This window comes from Alligator mississippiensis, chromosome 6 (assembly GCF_030867095.1).
Source record: "Alligator mississippiensis isolate rAllMis1 chromosome 6, rAllMis1, whole genome shotgun sequence".
Classification (NCBI taxonomy): Eukaryota; Metazoa; Chordata; order Crocodylia; family Alligatoridae; genus Alligator; species Alligator mississippiensis.
Window position 1 is genome coordinate 9,470,966 of NC_081829.1, and position 15,612 is coordinate 9,486,577.

General features: G+C 42.1%; 1 protein-coding gene across 4 annotated transcripts in view; it reads left to right on the forward strand.

Annotated features, from left to right (window-relative positions):
* The window catches only part of RLF (RLF zinc finger), a 53,460-nt gene that overhangs the window by 26,246 nt on the left and 11,602 nt on the right, over nucleotides 1-15,612 (forward strand). For 2 of the 4 annotated variants that reach the window (XM_019488321.2, XM_019488329.2), the window contains 2 exons: nucleotides 5,124-5,326; nucleotides 11,890-12,026. In XM_019488321.2, the coding sequence (XP_019343866.1) occupies nucleotides 5,124-5,326; nucleotides 11,890-12,026 (340 nt within the window). Of the gene's footprint in view, nucleotides 1-966; nucleotides 1,187-5,123; nucleotides 5,327-11,889; nucleotides 12,027-15,612 lie in introns of those variants that run through there. The other 2 variants (XM_019488334.2, XM_019488337.2) reach the window with 2 other exon arrangements.

Here is a 15,612-nt window from a genome sequence, read left to right on the forward strand (position 1 = left end):
CCTTTTCACTGGGCTTCCTAGGCCAGGAAGGCGTCAGTGGTATTCTTCACTTACTCATTGTTAAGGGACAGACACTGCAACTTCCTCTGGAGATGTAATGTCCACTGGGATGTCACGTTGAAAGGAAGATTTCTCCCTTCTATAAAGCAACCAAAATGGGCTTGTCCTCTTGAGGAAGCAGGATCCTTAGGCAGAACCATCTTCAAGAACTCAGGAGCACATATAGGGCATTTTTACACGTGCTTCAGGGGGGCACTTTAATAAGCAAGCCACACTAATTAAAAGCACCTGAACGTCTTGTGTATCAGCATCCCCTGCACTGAAAAATGGCAGCAGGGTGCTTTGAACTTAAGCTCATCAAATGATCTTTAGTTCAAAGCACTCTGCTACCATTTTTCAGTTCCAGGGACACTGATGCATGTGATGCGGGAGGCTGCTGGAGCACAGTAATTTCTGTGCTTGAGCAGACTTGATTAATCGTGTCTGCTTTGCACTGGATTTCCAGTACATCAGAGCCAGCCCCCTGCATGTCTGTGGTAGTCCGTAGAGCTGTCCAGAACAGTGCCCATCTGGGTCATGGTCATGCAGAACAGATAGATGTCTCTATAGAAGAAAACATCTTGCAAAATTAGGGGAGATACTGGAGAGAATATACAGTGTGGGCCCTGACCCAGGGAACTGGCTATGCCCATACTTCTCATGCCCTGCCTCTGGACCTCCCAGCATATTGGAATGCTATCAGGGGTCCAGAAATAGCATCCCAAGCCAGGTTTTGGAGGGTGGGGAAGGGCTGTCATTTTTCCCTGTCCTGAAGCACTTGGGCTTGGGGACTTAGTATCTCAGCAGCTGGAAGCAGTAGTGGAGAGGCTCCTGAGATGGAATGTGTAGATGAGTTGGGGAGTTCATCATTATCCTAATGTCACAGCAGTTTAACAAAAGGCCATTGTTTCCCTGCTGTCATTTCAGGGTCAACACCTTCTGCAAGTGGAGCTCCCACTGTAGTAGGTGGAGAGATTCCCCAGCCCAAAACTGCGGTGCAGAGTTTCATAGTATTGGAGGAGAAAGTGATTGGAGGAGAGATGCTGATTGATCTGGTTACAAAATCAGAAAGGAGGGCGGCTGCTGCTGCAGAGGAATGGAGGGCCAGAATGGAGTTGCACCAGGACCGTTGCACTGACTTGATAAGGTGGGGCATGATTCAGGCAAGACATGCAGGTGTGATCCAGGCCAAAAGGAATGAGAGTCCATGGGCATGGCAAGGCAGACTGTGGAGATGCTGGTGGACACCCTCCAGGCTGAGAGACACCCAGTAGACTGTCTCATACCTATGCTCAGCAGGCAGGTGGAGAACATTCAGAGAACTTAGCCGCTCAGCACAAGCTTAGGTCCTCCTTCTGCAGCATGAGCTGTACCTCCCCCTGCAATCGTGGTTCAGCAGTATTCTCAACAGGGTCAGAATTATTTACAGCAGCCTCTACCTGAAGACTTCATGGTCAGGGTACCTTCCTCAGTCAGGATCAGCATCTTGCCAGTGTCATTATTTTCCCTTTATGATGTATTGTGGGGAGAGCTTCCTCCTCCAGGCCTCAGTGATACAGCCAGTCTCTGGGATAAGATTTCTAGTAGCAGCCTTCTTCCTTCACATCCTCACCAACAGTAGCCCTGTAAAGTACTGACAGCAGTACCTTGGGAACACCCTCTCTCCTCCCCCTCCAGCCAGCCCAACCTCCAGCTGTCGTAGGGTTACCCCTGTATTTTCGCCAAATCCTTACCCAGAACAAGATCTTTACTCCATGGGGTTCAGTTCCCATCCTCTGGTTATGCATTTTGTTCTCCAGTTTGCAATGCCCAGAGCTGCCCTCTGTCTTCACAGCAGGCCAGAGATCAGGTCCTTGGTTAACTAATGCAGTCATATTCCCAACCACACTCTGGATGTGGCTTTCCATAGCCCTTCCATGCCTTTGCTTCCCTAATACTGGGACCCCCAGTGCCTATCCTTACACTAGCTCAAATTCAAAAGCCTGTGCTTCGTGGTGTTGGGGTCTGGAGAAACTCCCCTGCATCACAGACTCTGTGACAAGTCTGATCAGTAGAGGGAGCAGCAACTTGAGACTTGAATCCCTCTGACCCATCCAGTCAACGGGGTGGCATGCTGCCATGCCACTGCACCCCAGTCTTCCCAGGGCATCTGTTGAGGAGGCCTCAGTAGTGACAGGTTATAGTTTGACTGTCTGCCATGCCCCTCCCCTTCCCAACCAACAGTTGAAAAAGCACCCTTCATTTTTCCCACCCCCTGTTTATACAGCACATTTTTGTTCTTCTCTTAAGAAAACACAAGTTCTTGACAGTTTCTGTTGCTGAATAAAAAGTTCTTTAGGCTCACAAAACCATCACTGGATCTGTCCCATGCCTTTCAATCTTCACTTGCTTAGGTCCTCTTGCTCTGCAGCCCAGCACTGCAGAAAGCAGATTTCCAGGGTGTCACTGAAAATGAATGCCCAAATGGTTGTTGTGTCGTAAAGGCTTGGCCTCTGCTGCAGCATAATGGTTCTCAAGCTGTGAATCTTTCTCTGCCCAGTCCTCCAGAAAGGCTCCCCCCTTGGCTTTGCAGAAGTTGTGGAGAATACAGATAGAAATAACTAACCAAGGCAGCTTGCAGTAAGTGACATCCAGGCATGCTACTAGTGCTGGGGGGGCGGGGCGACAACGACTCAAGGTGCCCAAAGGTGCACTTCATGAACCTGAAGAAGCTGCTTGGCCACTAATTAAAAAAGGTCCTTCCTGGAATCCACATGCCTAGCGTAAGGCTCCACAAGCCACATGAAGAGCAGATATTCTGCATTTGACAAGTAGCAGTAAAGGGGAATTTGTTTATGCCCTTCACCTCTGCCTGCAACTCTACCAGCAAACTCCCCTTGTGTCACCAGGCTGCAGTTCCTAAATACCCTTGTATCCAGCTAAATGGTGTTCATATGAGTAAGTTGTCTATGGTGGTCCATGATACCTGGCAGCATAACAAAATAGCCCTTGTATTTGATATACTCTGAGCTATGGTGGGCACGCCTCTTGCATGGATGATCTTGCCATAGACCAGCTCATCCCAGAGTAGCTGATCATGGGCGAGATGGCAATAGTCAGGCACCCCTTACAGTGAAGGGTGCCATCATGCTGGTGCCTCGCACAATTCTTCATGAAGGTGGCACAGCTCATTCTCAGATTCTACTGCCATTGCTTATCATACCACATCCCCCAGACTGTGTGCTCCTACCAGCTGCCTCTCTTCTCCCTGGCCCAGAAGTTCTCGTACGTGGTCTGCAGGTTGTCCCATCCAAGAGAGGGCTGTTCTCCATTATGTCTTGTATGGAGTCGTCATCAGTCACCCTGCAGTTGGTGGTGCAGAGCAGGTAGTACATCTCAAGGAGAAACCTTTCCAGTGGTCCTGTGTTGCCTTGCCACCAGGTACATGAACTGGAAGAGGATGCAAAGCATACCCCTGTAGGCTATGACTCCCCACCCTGTGCTGAATAAGAAGGATATCACCTCTGGGTCTGCTCAGTCGGAGATTGCAGGGAACAGAGGTGGTAGGCAGCTGTTCCTAGCTCCTTGGGCAGTGCAGGCTCATCACAAGCTGGGGGTACAAACAGCCAGTGGGCACTCTCCTCTCCATTCAGCAGTCTGTAGGGGCCTCTGGAGACTCAGGTTGAAAGAGATCCAAAAATATCTTCTCTCAAGCTACCTAGCTGCAGAGGTTGGCCGCAACATAAACCGTGTCTGTACAATGCTGAAGCACTTCATATCAGAGCAAGAGTTGAAGCACTTTAAAGGAATATTTGTCCATACTTTTATGCACATGCTGGACAAGTGCAGAATTTGCTTAATGCATAGCACAGTGACTATTGCTTATATTGTAGCAAGCTCTAGTAGTCTACATACCAATTTAAATACATAAGCCACATAAATGCATAACCTTTTTTTTTGGGTGTAAGGGTATGCAGTTGAATGGAGTACACTCTCCCTTTGTTGAGAGCAAAGATGTGCAGCATACATTTCTCTTGTCCTAGGAGACTTACTTCACGTATGGGGAATTTTTTTTGCAGAATCTTGGGCACTCAGAAATAAGTCAAGGTTTAACAAAATTAAAATGCTTTAGTTGAAGAAAGACACAAGATGATTCTAGAAAGCTTTAAAACTTCATTTCTTTTCTCTGCTCTCTTTTTCCACTCCATCATGAATGCATTGGATTATGCACTTGTCCAAAGACCAGTCTGTAGATGTTCATGCAGCTCTGGGTAAAAGTGCCTGATTTTTCTGAACGTAAAAATAGCGCCATCACTTTATTCATTTACCTGTTATTTAAATACAGCAAGAACAAATTCTTCATTTGGGAAACCAAAGTAAGCCAGTCTGAAGTTCTCAACCAGGTTATTCTTTAGCATGAATAAAAATAGTTCTGTCAAGGGGGAGGCGTGATGTGTGTGTTTGTGGCTTGTTTGTTTTGATATTTTTTAAATTTTGTTTAATCTTTTAATGAAAATAGTGTTGTTACTTAAGATTTCTTTGTACCCTTGGGGTTGGTAACAGTATTGCCAAATATTCTTGGGTAAGAAAGATCAGGCGTTTAATCTCTAGTATTAAGTAGGTTTAAAATGTGTGCCTAATATATTTGGAATCCCTGCCTTCCTGCAAAGAATCACAAAAAGTAACATTTTACTAAAGAACGTATTTTATATGTTTTGGGTAGTTTTTAAACGGTTTTTTAACACATCTATTCTGTCTGGTTTTGTTTTATTTTATTGAGCTTGGTCTTCTAGTCACAGTAAAAATATGAAAATACAGAAAATGAAGGTAGAAATAGCACAACTGCTAAATTTTTTCTCTGATGTTCTGTTCAAAGCATCTAAGCGGTGGCATCCCTGCCAGTATTCCCAACAATATGATGGAGTTGCTGACATCTAGAGTTTCACAAGAAGCTCTTTTCCAGATATTGACCACGCATCACCCAGTTCCTTTTTATAGCAAGATTGTATGAATACACTAGAACAACTTCAGATAAGTGCCAGTTGTAAACTAGTGAAACTTGTGTGTCCTCAAAAGTTTTTTGGGTTTTTTTTTTCTCTTCCTAGGTAATAAATTGATTACACGAGAAGGGCCTTCCTTTCTGCAGATGCGAATAAAACATTTGATGAAGTCAAACTGCATCCCACAAGCTACAGCCTTATCAAAATTGTGTGCAGATTCTCCAGAAATTCCAAATGCCTCATCTTTTCGTCAGGCTTACATCACTTGTGTGTGCTCTATGCTGCCTAATGAGGACTCCATTAAGGAGGTTAGTAATAAAACAGTGCACGTGTTAAGCATTATCAGATGCATTTTTTTTTAAAAACTGGGTATATAGAGAAAAGATACTAATTGCAGCAGAATTTAAAAACTGATATAAAGATTCTGCAGCTTACAGTCAGAACATATTTTGAATTACTGCTAGAGACAGGTATGAGTTATACTTCATAACTCATATGTTTTGATTTGGGGTAGAGAGTCTGCATGACAAGTTTGTGACTACAGGCACTCCTCACTTAACGACCGAGTTCCGTTCCTGCGACTAGGTCGTTAAGCAAATTGGTCGATAAGCGAGGAGCCGCCCCTTGACATTGCGTGCCTTGGCTTGAGACACCGCGCTGCCGTTTCCACAATACGTTTCGTACAATACTGACTGCTCGGAGAGCTGGTCGTAAGTCCGCACGGTCGTTAAACAGGTAGGTCGTTAAGTGAGGAGTACCTGTATTAACATTTCCCAGTGTCTTAAGTTTAAATCTGAGTCTGCCCTTCAGTGTGTTCTTTTTTGTTGGTGACACTGAACCTTTTCTAATTCAAGTAAATAAAGTTACTGTTCTGGTAACAACCAGAAAAGTGAAAAAGTTGAGTAACTTTGGGATCAGATGCTCTTAGTGATCTAAACTTTTCTTTGATCAAAAATAATTTTGTTTTATATGGAATTTTTTTATGGATTTTTTTTTCTTCTTTCCATATTTTTTACTCAATAGAGTAAAAAAAAATATATACTACCATGTTTACTCAAATATAAGATGAGCAGAGAGGGGAGCAGGTGACTCTCACTCTAGCCCTGAGCTCACACCAACAGCAGCTGTCTGGCAGTCGTGTCCCGTCTGGAGTCTTTTCAGGAGTCTTGGCTGCAGGTTTTTCTGGAGTCTTGTCCGCTTTCTTAAAGAAAGTGTCCAAGGAAGTTTGGACAGATGTTGTCCAGGGAGATGAGCGACGCAGCGAACTTGTTCGCTGGCGTTGCATTGGATCAAGCATTGTAAAGCGTTGTAAAGTCGAAGCTGATGTCATAAAGTTGAAACAGGGTGTCAATTTGTAAACGTTGTAAGTGTGAAACGTTGCAAGCTGAGAACTGCCTGTACATCTTAGCTTTTGAAAGCTCTGGTGTTTTATTGGGGGGGGGTGATTGGTACTACAGATCTTAAGACTGTTAGAGGATAGTTTGTGGCTGTGTTGTGTTAGAGGAGAGAGATTGGATAGTCTTGTGGGCCTTTTTAGAGAAATGGCAATTATGTAACTGCTTGTTACTGCCTGGACAGGATCTAGTCCAAGAGTTTCCTCTTCTCCTTATGTTCCAGTGTAATCACTCTAGTAAGAAATAGGAAAAATACTGTGTCCATGAGAGTACCCTGTTGCAGAATCTGGTTTGCAACTGAAGATTCCTGAGTCTCATCATTGTTCTGCTGGTAAACTTCTGTAAAACGTACCGTCTCATCCCCTCTCAGTCCTGGCTCACTAGAAATGTGATGCAAACTAACTCTGGCCTTCCAAGAGAAGGATTCTCTCAAACATGCCCCCATTTGCCTGCTTCCACTCACACATGCTAAACCTGAAACCCAGTGCAAAGCCACTCCCGGGGGGACTTCTGCAGTTGCTGTCAAGTATGCCAGAGATGTATCTGATTTGTGAACGTGCTGAGCCAACTGTTAAGAAATGCAAAACTCTAAGACTCTTGGTTCAGAAATGATGCCTTTTTATTAGACCAACTAAGAAATCTCAAAAAAAAAAAATTATCCACTGTTTATGTACTCAAAGCAGAGCTCCCATTTATAATGAGCTCTATAATGCTGAATACAATGGAAAACAATAATGAAAAACTCCTAGGCATCTTAAGTGGCCATGCAAAATTTAATGCATACTTTTGAATGGTCCTCTGCCTGCTTTGTAAAATGGAGATAGCACACTCATATCGCATAGGATGTGAATATTAACTACTTGGGTAAGACTCATGTTACAGTGATGAGCATCTTAAAAATGAGGAAATATTTTTGCATTCAGAACCAGTTGCAAATAATGTGTAGTAAATAATACACAAGGTCACAGTGGTGGCAGTGGCCTACAGAATAACTTGCTGGAATCCTTTTAAAAAGCCTTCATCACAAATCAGCATGTATAATAGTATCCATAGAGAACCATGGCTGGGGTTGTTGGTTGTAGTCACGTTGGTCTAAGGACATACGCAGACGAGGTTCTTTGGGCAGATGTGATCTCTTTTATTAGACCAACTAAATAGTTGAAAAAAAGTTCTCTGCAAGCTTTCAGGCACAAACACTCTTCCCTCCCTCAGGCATTGGAAGACTGCTGATGTTCTGAGTTCTCCAAGGTAGAAAAGAAGCACAGAAGTCTGTGAAGATGCAAATGAGTGGAAGTTAGGAAGACAAAGGGTAGAGATAGGAGAGGAGAGAAAAAAGTGTGAAGGAATGCAGGTCCCAATGCCTGGGGGGACGGGAGGGAAAAGTGTGAGGACCTGCATTCCTTTACACTTTTTCCCTCCCCTCCTATCTCTACCCTTTGTCTTCCAAACTTCCACTCACTTGCATCTTCACAGACTTCTTTTTCACTCCCTAGCTTCTTTTCTACCTTGGAGAACTCAGAACAGGAGCAGTCTCCCAATGCCTGAGGAAATGATGGATGTTTATGCCCAAAAGCTTGCAAAGAACTTTTTTCCAACCATTTAGTTGGTCTGATAAATGGTTGGGATTGGGCACTAAAGCAAAATTCAGTTTCATGACAAATTGGTATGTTCTTTCATTATTTCCACATAATGTCATTCTAACTGTTTAGCGAGTGGCACACTTGATCTCTCTGTGCGTGTTTCTCTACTTAAAATTTCCAAAACAGAATAGAAAGATGACACTGCACAGCCTGTGGGATTCCCACAGGCGAAGAGAGATTGGAGCACTTGTGAGGTGCTTTAAAAATATGTAGCACCTGTTATTACATGTGGATATTCAGACCCCGGAGACTGAAAAACCAGCAGCTTAGATACCCTCCTAAGAAAACATTATAGAAACAGTCTTAGAGAGGGCAGTAATTAAAGCTAGTCACCGTTTCTTCTGTTGTCTCTGAAAATTGATTTCAGATGGTAGATGTGCTGGTTTCACTGAATGCTGGCACAAAACATTTGTTTCCTATTTTTGAGAGAGCAGAAATGTTGCTGGCTTTCTCTGGGTAGCTTCCGGCCGGTTCAGCTACTGTGCTGATAAGTCTTGCATAAGCTGGTTCCTCAGACAGATCTGTGACATTGTGTACATCCTGTGCTTCCCCAGTACAACCATCAGAAATTCACGAGTTATGGTGCCTCAAGAGAGACCGCTTCCCTTCCTTCTGCAGCTGCCCCACACACCACCATTTCTCTCTCGTTCTTTCTCAGTCTTCTGTAGATCAAGCTATTGCAGGAAAGCTTATAAGATGCTGTTTTAATGGATGGCAGCATTGTTTAGTTTGGGAAATATTGATAAAATATATTTTTCCCTTGGCTTACCTAGAGCACTTGAAAACTTCTGGCTAAGGAATTAAATCAATGTAATGTTAAAAGATTTAAACAGGGGTCTCTACCTGTAAGTGTAGGTGGAGCTCTGAATCACTAGTAGGGGCCTGACCCTTTCCTTTTACAAGTTCTGGGGATTATAACCAAAGTGACCATTGAGTTCTATAGTTTTAGGATCCTTTGATTAAACAAGTGAGCGGAGTAGGCAGTAACATTGTGCTGGGAGGAACCTGGAAGAAGCATGCATCTGCTTCTTGTGTTTGTCTTTAAAAGAAATCCTAGAAAGAACAGCCATGAAGCACAAGCATAGGGATGCCATTTCTGAACGTTTTGCTCAGGAAAATAGAACAAATTGCAGTCTCCCACTCGACATTCCTGGCTGGTGATAGTTAATGCCTAGCTATCTTATTGTTCATATCTTCTTCCTGTTGTGGCTTAGTCCTTCAAACTTCCCACACTTCAGGAAATGTGACTGGTGTAAAACTTTCAACCACTTTTTCTTTTCTTAATGTTTTGGGCAGCAAAATACCAGTAAAACTTAAAACATCAGCAGATTTTGTGAGTAATAGCTGTTGAAATCAGGTTTTCTTAATCTCTTCATTACAGTAGCATAGTACGAAACCGTATGGAATGCTGTTTTTATGCAAAACCCTGCACACCAGCTTGGCAGTTATCCAGATTTTTATATCTGTTTCCAACTGTATGGCTATACATGCTGAGTATACTCAGAATGCTCCATTGTGGATATGTAAACTGAGTGGTGGAACAGGATCACCCACATGTGGATGTTTGTGTGGTCAGAGAAAAGCTGTTAGCTGTTGCTTCCTGTCGGAGAAGAAGAAAGGTCCTTTTCCCCCTTTTAGCTTAGTAGCTTTGTAGATGTGGCACTTTGGACATGCCCTTCACAGGGACAGGGCCTGGGATTCTGACTGCTGTCCCCAGTGGTTTTTCGGCACCTTGCATTTTAATATTCATTCCATAGAAGCGATAGAGCAGTAAAATAGTTTCTGTTGTGCTAAGGGGCAAGGGTGAGAATCCAGGGCCTTGTCCTTCGTATGCCAGTGTCCATCTCCCTTAGCCCCGCTCCCTTTTGGTGCCAACGGATGCTTATTTCCATAGGCATCCACATGGGTCTGTCATCATTACTGTTAAAAACCTGTTCAGGATTCTAGATTTGAGAAACCCATAAAATATTTTATCTCGGTTGTGTCCGTACATCTGTTCCAGTGATTTGCTTGCCACTTTCTGTTGTGAGAGAGGATCTGTTAGTAAATGTACTGATCAAATGGTAAAAATCATATTTTCTTGTGAAAATTTGTCTCTCACAACATTTTAGGCTTAAGGTGATTCTGGATCATTGACTGTTTACAATAGCATAACAGTATAGGAATTAAGCACAACTTGAAATCATGGCAAGACGAATATTCAGTATTCTGGAAAATCACACTAATATCTGGGAAATGTTAGCTTTTCATGTAGATGCATCTATTAGTTCAACTTTGACATTACTGTTACAGTAACACTCCATAATAAATGCAATAGAAGTAACTGGAGGGAGAAGTAGAGAGGTAAAATGGGTATGTTATGAAAAGATCACAATGTATCCAGTTGTAAAGATGCATGCTTTTCACTTACACAGGAATAATCTAAATGAATGCATGCGTTTATCCAAGTACCTGATACTTGCCTGAACAAAGTTGTTTTGTTGGTTTTTTTTGGCAAAACTATTTCAAGAGAATATGAAATTACCCCATCTATTACCCCATTTCCTCCCCTCACAACACTCCATCTCGTTCAGTGCATAGATGAATAGATAATACTTAGAGAACAGATCCGTGCTGAGTAAGGAGCGAGAGAAACTGAAGTTAAGATCTCATTGACTCGAAGTTGGAAGGTTCCTGGAAAGACGCGAGGGATTTCAGGAAGAGAAAGGAAGACTGGCCAAATCTGAATTCTTAGTTTCTCTTGACCTTTCTGTATGGTGCTGAGCAGATCACTGAAATCCATTTCAGTTGTTGTGCTTGTTTCCTTGCTGTCCCCAATTTGAGACATCTGGGGCATGATTTCCAGAATTACATAGCACTTAGCTGCAGTGAAAGTCTGTGAGAACTGCAGGTGTTCACTTACCTCCATTAGTTAAGGCAACATAACCTGAAAGCAGAAGCACAGAGACATAATTCATGAGATCCTGAATTTTACTCCTGCTTTGTCACTGATTCACTGAGTAGCCTTGGGCAAATTGCTTTACCTTCCCTGCTGAAAAAGCAGGTTGTTCTTGTGCCCAGCACTTTTTATAGCCAATGAGGGTTATCTAAAAGTCCCATAGAAATGCTGAATACTCCAAAAATTCAAGCAGTGGGCATTTGCCCAGGAGCTTAAGAATTTAACAGACCCCTCCAAAAAGTTGGTTTTAATCTGCGTGCCTCAATACTTTTAGCTTCTCTAAAATAGGGATGATGCACGCATGCCTGTCCTCTGTACTTAACATATCTCCCTCATGGCTTTCTATGCCATGTGGTCTGTTTAGTTTAAAGCTTGGCTTGCGTGCAGTGGGTGGAGGGAGGGGGGGTGATTGGTAGTTCTCCCTCAGCATCCATTCTGTGCACTAAAACTGGCAAAAATATATAAAATTGCAGTGTTTCAGTTTAGAGCCTTTTGGTATAAAATATTATCTCCCTGTTGGTCCCAAGCTGCAAACTCTCTTCTTTCTTTCTGAAATACTAAATAGCTAATGCTACTGAGCCTTGCTGTAAAGAGGGTTTCCCAGAACTGGAGTAGTTTCTTGTGACCCTTTTCTGAACCCTTTCTTTTTTTTAACCTTTTTCTTTGCAAACTGGTTGGAGACCTAGGCAGTAATGAAAGTGTTAAAAACTAGCTTGTTCCAGAACACTTTTTTTAAAGTATTTTTCTTTTCTTTTCACCTGAGTGTTCACTCATCTACAAGAAAATGAACATATTTGCAAGTAGAAAAAAGAAATGTGAAGGTCAAATATGTTCTTAAGGTAAATAACTTTTTAAACACCTCAGACTGTACATTTTCATATGATAGTGTTTTCTTACAGATTGCAAAGGTGGATTGCAAGGAAGTACTAGACATCATATGTAATCTGGAATCTGAGGGACAAGATAACACTGCATTTATTCTTTGTACAACATACCTAACTCATCAGCTTCAAACTGCAAATGTTTATTGTTCCTGGTAAGTAATGCATCCATTTCTTAGGAATAGTTTATCAACATTGCAACAAAAAAAGACTGCCTTTTAAAATGTCACTTTTACATTTTACCAAAGCCCTAAAGCAGGATGTGATGAACAGAATCACATAGGTGTTATGTTAGATTCTCTTAAGTTCTGTAACCATATGTATCTTTATTAGATACCATTTGTATCTAATAAGTTAACTTTTTGGATTATGTATTTTCAGATGAATATAAAAAAAGGGGGGGAACGGGACCTTGAGAAACTACCCATCTAGAATTCTCAGAGTAGTGCCACTTTTTCAAGTCACTCCCCAAAAAATCTGTGTATTGGTTACATGGTGCTCTTAGGAGTGTGAACATGTACAGAGACTCCTGGGACTCAGAAGTGGGATCATGGAAATGTCCTATAAGCAGTGCCTGTTTGGTCTTCCCCTGAGCTTCTCCTTGCTCTAGGATTAAAGTTGAGGAGCAGTTTAATTCAGCTGTCTTTTTAACTGCTTCTCAAGCCATTACAGCCACAAGAAATTGATAGGTTGCTATGGAAGATGCAAGTTTGAATGAGTATACTGTGAGTGTGCACCCCTAAAGACCATGTCATTTTAAGAAACACTTCTTCAGCTTGGCGTCTATTTCAAATAGGGGGAATTCGGAAAGCAGAATGCTGGCATTGAGTTTTTGAAGAAACTGCAAGTGCAACATTTATTACCCAAAATTTAAAGCTAGATTTGTATGTCTCACATACGTGGAAATGCAATATGCAGCCTTTCCATCTCTGCATGTTTTGGCAGTGGGGAAGTAGTGGCCAAAAAGAGAATAATTACATAGCTGTCTTGGGAACCTTGTTTAAAATATAATATATTCCTGTGAAGGGTATGTCTACACAGGAAGTGAAAGTATAATTGAATCTTGGGTACCCACTCCTGTTTTAAAACTAGCCAGCATGGATAGTAGTAGTGGAGACATGGAGGTACAGACAGAGTAGTGCAGAGTACTACTGTGCACAGAGTAGTGCACAGGCTAGCAACAAAAGTAGATGCCCAGGGTCCTTAAGTTTCTGTAATCCATACTGAAGCTCATGCTGCTGCATCTTTGCTATTAATAGTTGCCAGATCAAAGCTAGTGCAGGCATGCATAGTTTTACTACAATTGTGCTTCCATTTGCTGTTGAGGTATATGCTAAAATTATTTTACTATCTAGCAGACTTTTTTTTTTTCTCCAGAAGCCAGCATTCTGATCCCTGTTTATAGATGAGGAAACTGAGGTCTTCCTTGCATGTGAAAATTGGAAAAATTGTCATGGAGGGAGGAAATTTAGAAGAATAATGCCTAGCACTTGCACAGTGCTCTATCCAAGAAAGTCCTGTATGATGGACCCTCTCCATTCCCCTTTGATAGCAAAGCCTTAGGCACTTGCTGTTTGAATTGGTATTGTTTTTAATAAGTCTACCTTCTACGTAGTCCTTAGTTCCCAAGTGTTTCACAGAACAAATATAGGTCTTGAATATTGCAGAAGAAGAACAGCTCTTTGGCAGATTGAGCCATAGGCCATATGTTAATTCTAAAATGAAATTGCTTCTCTGAAGAGTTTCTGAAGTAGTCTCCCACTGCTGGCTGACATAGTATATTACATGTCAATTTTTGTGATGGCCTGGCTACTTTGATTTCTCCCTGCAAGGGAAACAAGTGCAGGGGCCTGTCTGTGGTAGGTCAGTCTAAGACAGATGTGAATCTTCACCTCCCCATGTTCCATCAGCTGTATAATATTTTAATTCAACTGCCTGACAAAATTTGAATCTAAAACTGTGTTAGTTGAGAATGGTAAATAATTCCACTCTTCAAGTGTTTGGTCATTGATCTTACCATTTAGCAAGAGTAAGGTGTGTTTGGAAGTGCATGCAAAAGAAGAAACAATGTTCACATTTGACCTGTGGGGTTTTTTGGCCAGGTAACTGCTTACTAGTTGATGTGGTTAGTAACCCAAAAGACAGTTATTTCTTAGTTCATATGTTCATTTTAAGGATTTTCTGGCTTGCCACAGTATCAGAAATGTTTTTGAACAAAGCTAAAAGCGGTTGAGATTTTACTTTCTTCTGGTTAAATCCTGTATTTTTTTGGAACAAGCTGCAAATCTATAAACAAAAAGATCAGTATTTTTTTTTTTTCATTCAAAACTTGTCTCATCTGGTTGAACACCCCCACAGCATATTTAAGAATGGGTGTGGATGAGACTGCAAGCAATACCTTGTATTGAAATACCATCTGAGACCTTTGGGACTACCTGATGCTGACACAGAAATCTTTATACTTTAGGTTGAAAGTCCCAAATTAGTCCTTTGAGGAATCTCAGAAGATGGAAGCTAGAGCAGACTCACCAAATCAGAATTTTCTTTTACCTTTTCTTTTTTTGAGTTGGCAGAGGATGGTGTTTCACCCGGATCAGAATTTTTGCTCTTGGGGTTCCTAAAAAAAAAAAAAAAAAAAAAAAAAAAAAAAAAAAAACCTAAAATGATTTCTTTCTGCCTCCCTAGGTTTGTTGTGGAAGGAACTGTACAGATACTAATTAGGAGAATGGCCTTTACCAAAGCAGACCAAACAGCTGACTTAGCAGTTGGCATCTGGAAGATAGGCAGGCAAGAAACTTACTGCTTGAATATAGGTCTCTCGAGGCTGGATGTGCTATTTTAGGGATCTCAAACAGAGATATATTTACCCAATGCATAAATCTCTTCTTTTATAGCAGCATTTAGTCATTTTTTTTCTAGTTTATGCTAACCACATCAAAACCTGACTCTCAGTAACCAGAGATGATCCAATTAAATAATGTTTCTCAGTTAAGGGTGTAATAGTAGGGGGTTTAGATGTCTGTGCAACTTCATTTTGTGAAGAGTTTGCACAACATCTTTGGGTAGCGCTTCTGCCATCTTCCCTCTGAAGTGACAATGTGTGTAAGATGCCCTAAGGTTGGATGGATTCCACATTCAGCCCTAACTTTACTGTCCTTACTTCAGGTATAGATAGACAAAAGTTTTTTCTGTATAACTGTTGATATCAAATGATACATAACAGCTCATCAGTAATCTTAATTCTGCGTGCTGCTTCCATAATACAAGTATAGCAAAAATATTGCAACTCTTAATCCTGTTTCAGGATTAAACTATCAGTTAGTTAGCCAAATAGATTGCTGTAGGAGTATGCCAACATGGCAGTTACTAGGGTTGTGCAAAGCTTTGGTCTCTGATTTGATTTGATTCAGCCTGATTTGGTGGCCGAATCTCCAATCAAAATCGAATCAGAGGACCCTTTAATCTCTCCGGATCGATTTGGAGAGATTTGGAGATTTGGACATAGACACAGCTTTAAATGTTTTTTCTACCTCTGGGTAGCAGGGGCTCTTGAGTGCTGCGATGGTGGGGCGCATGGAGCGTCCCACAGAAGTGCAGAGGGCCGCCCAGCGTGCTTAGCAGCAGACCCAGAAGTGGAGCAGAAGCACTTCTGGTCCACTTCTGGGTCTGCCAGGGAGCATGCAGGGGGCCCCCTTCCTGTGCCCCCCCCCTTGCACCCCTCCCCGCTTGGTAACTGGTGCC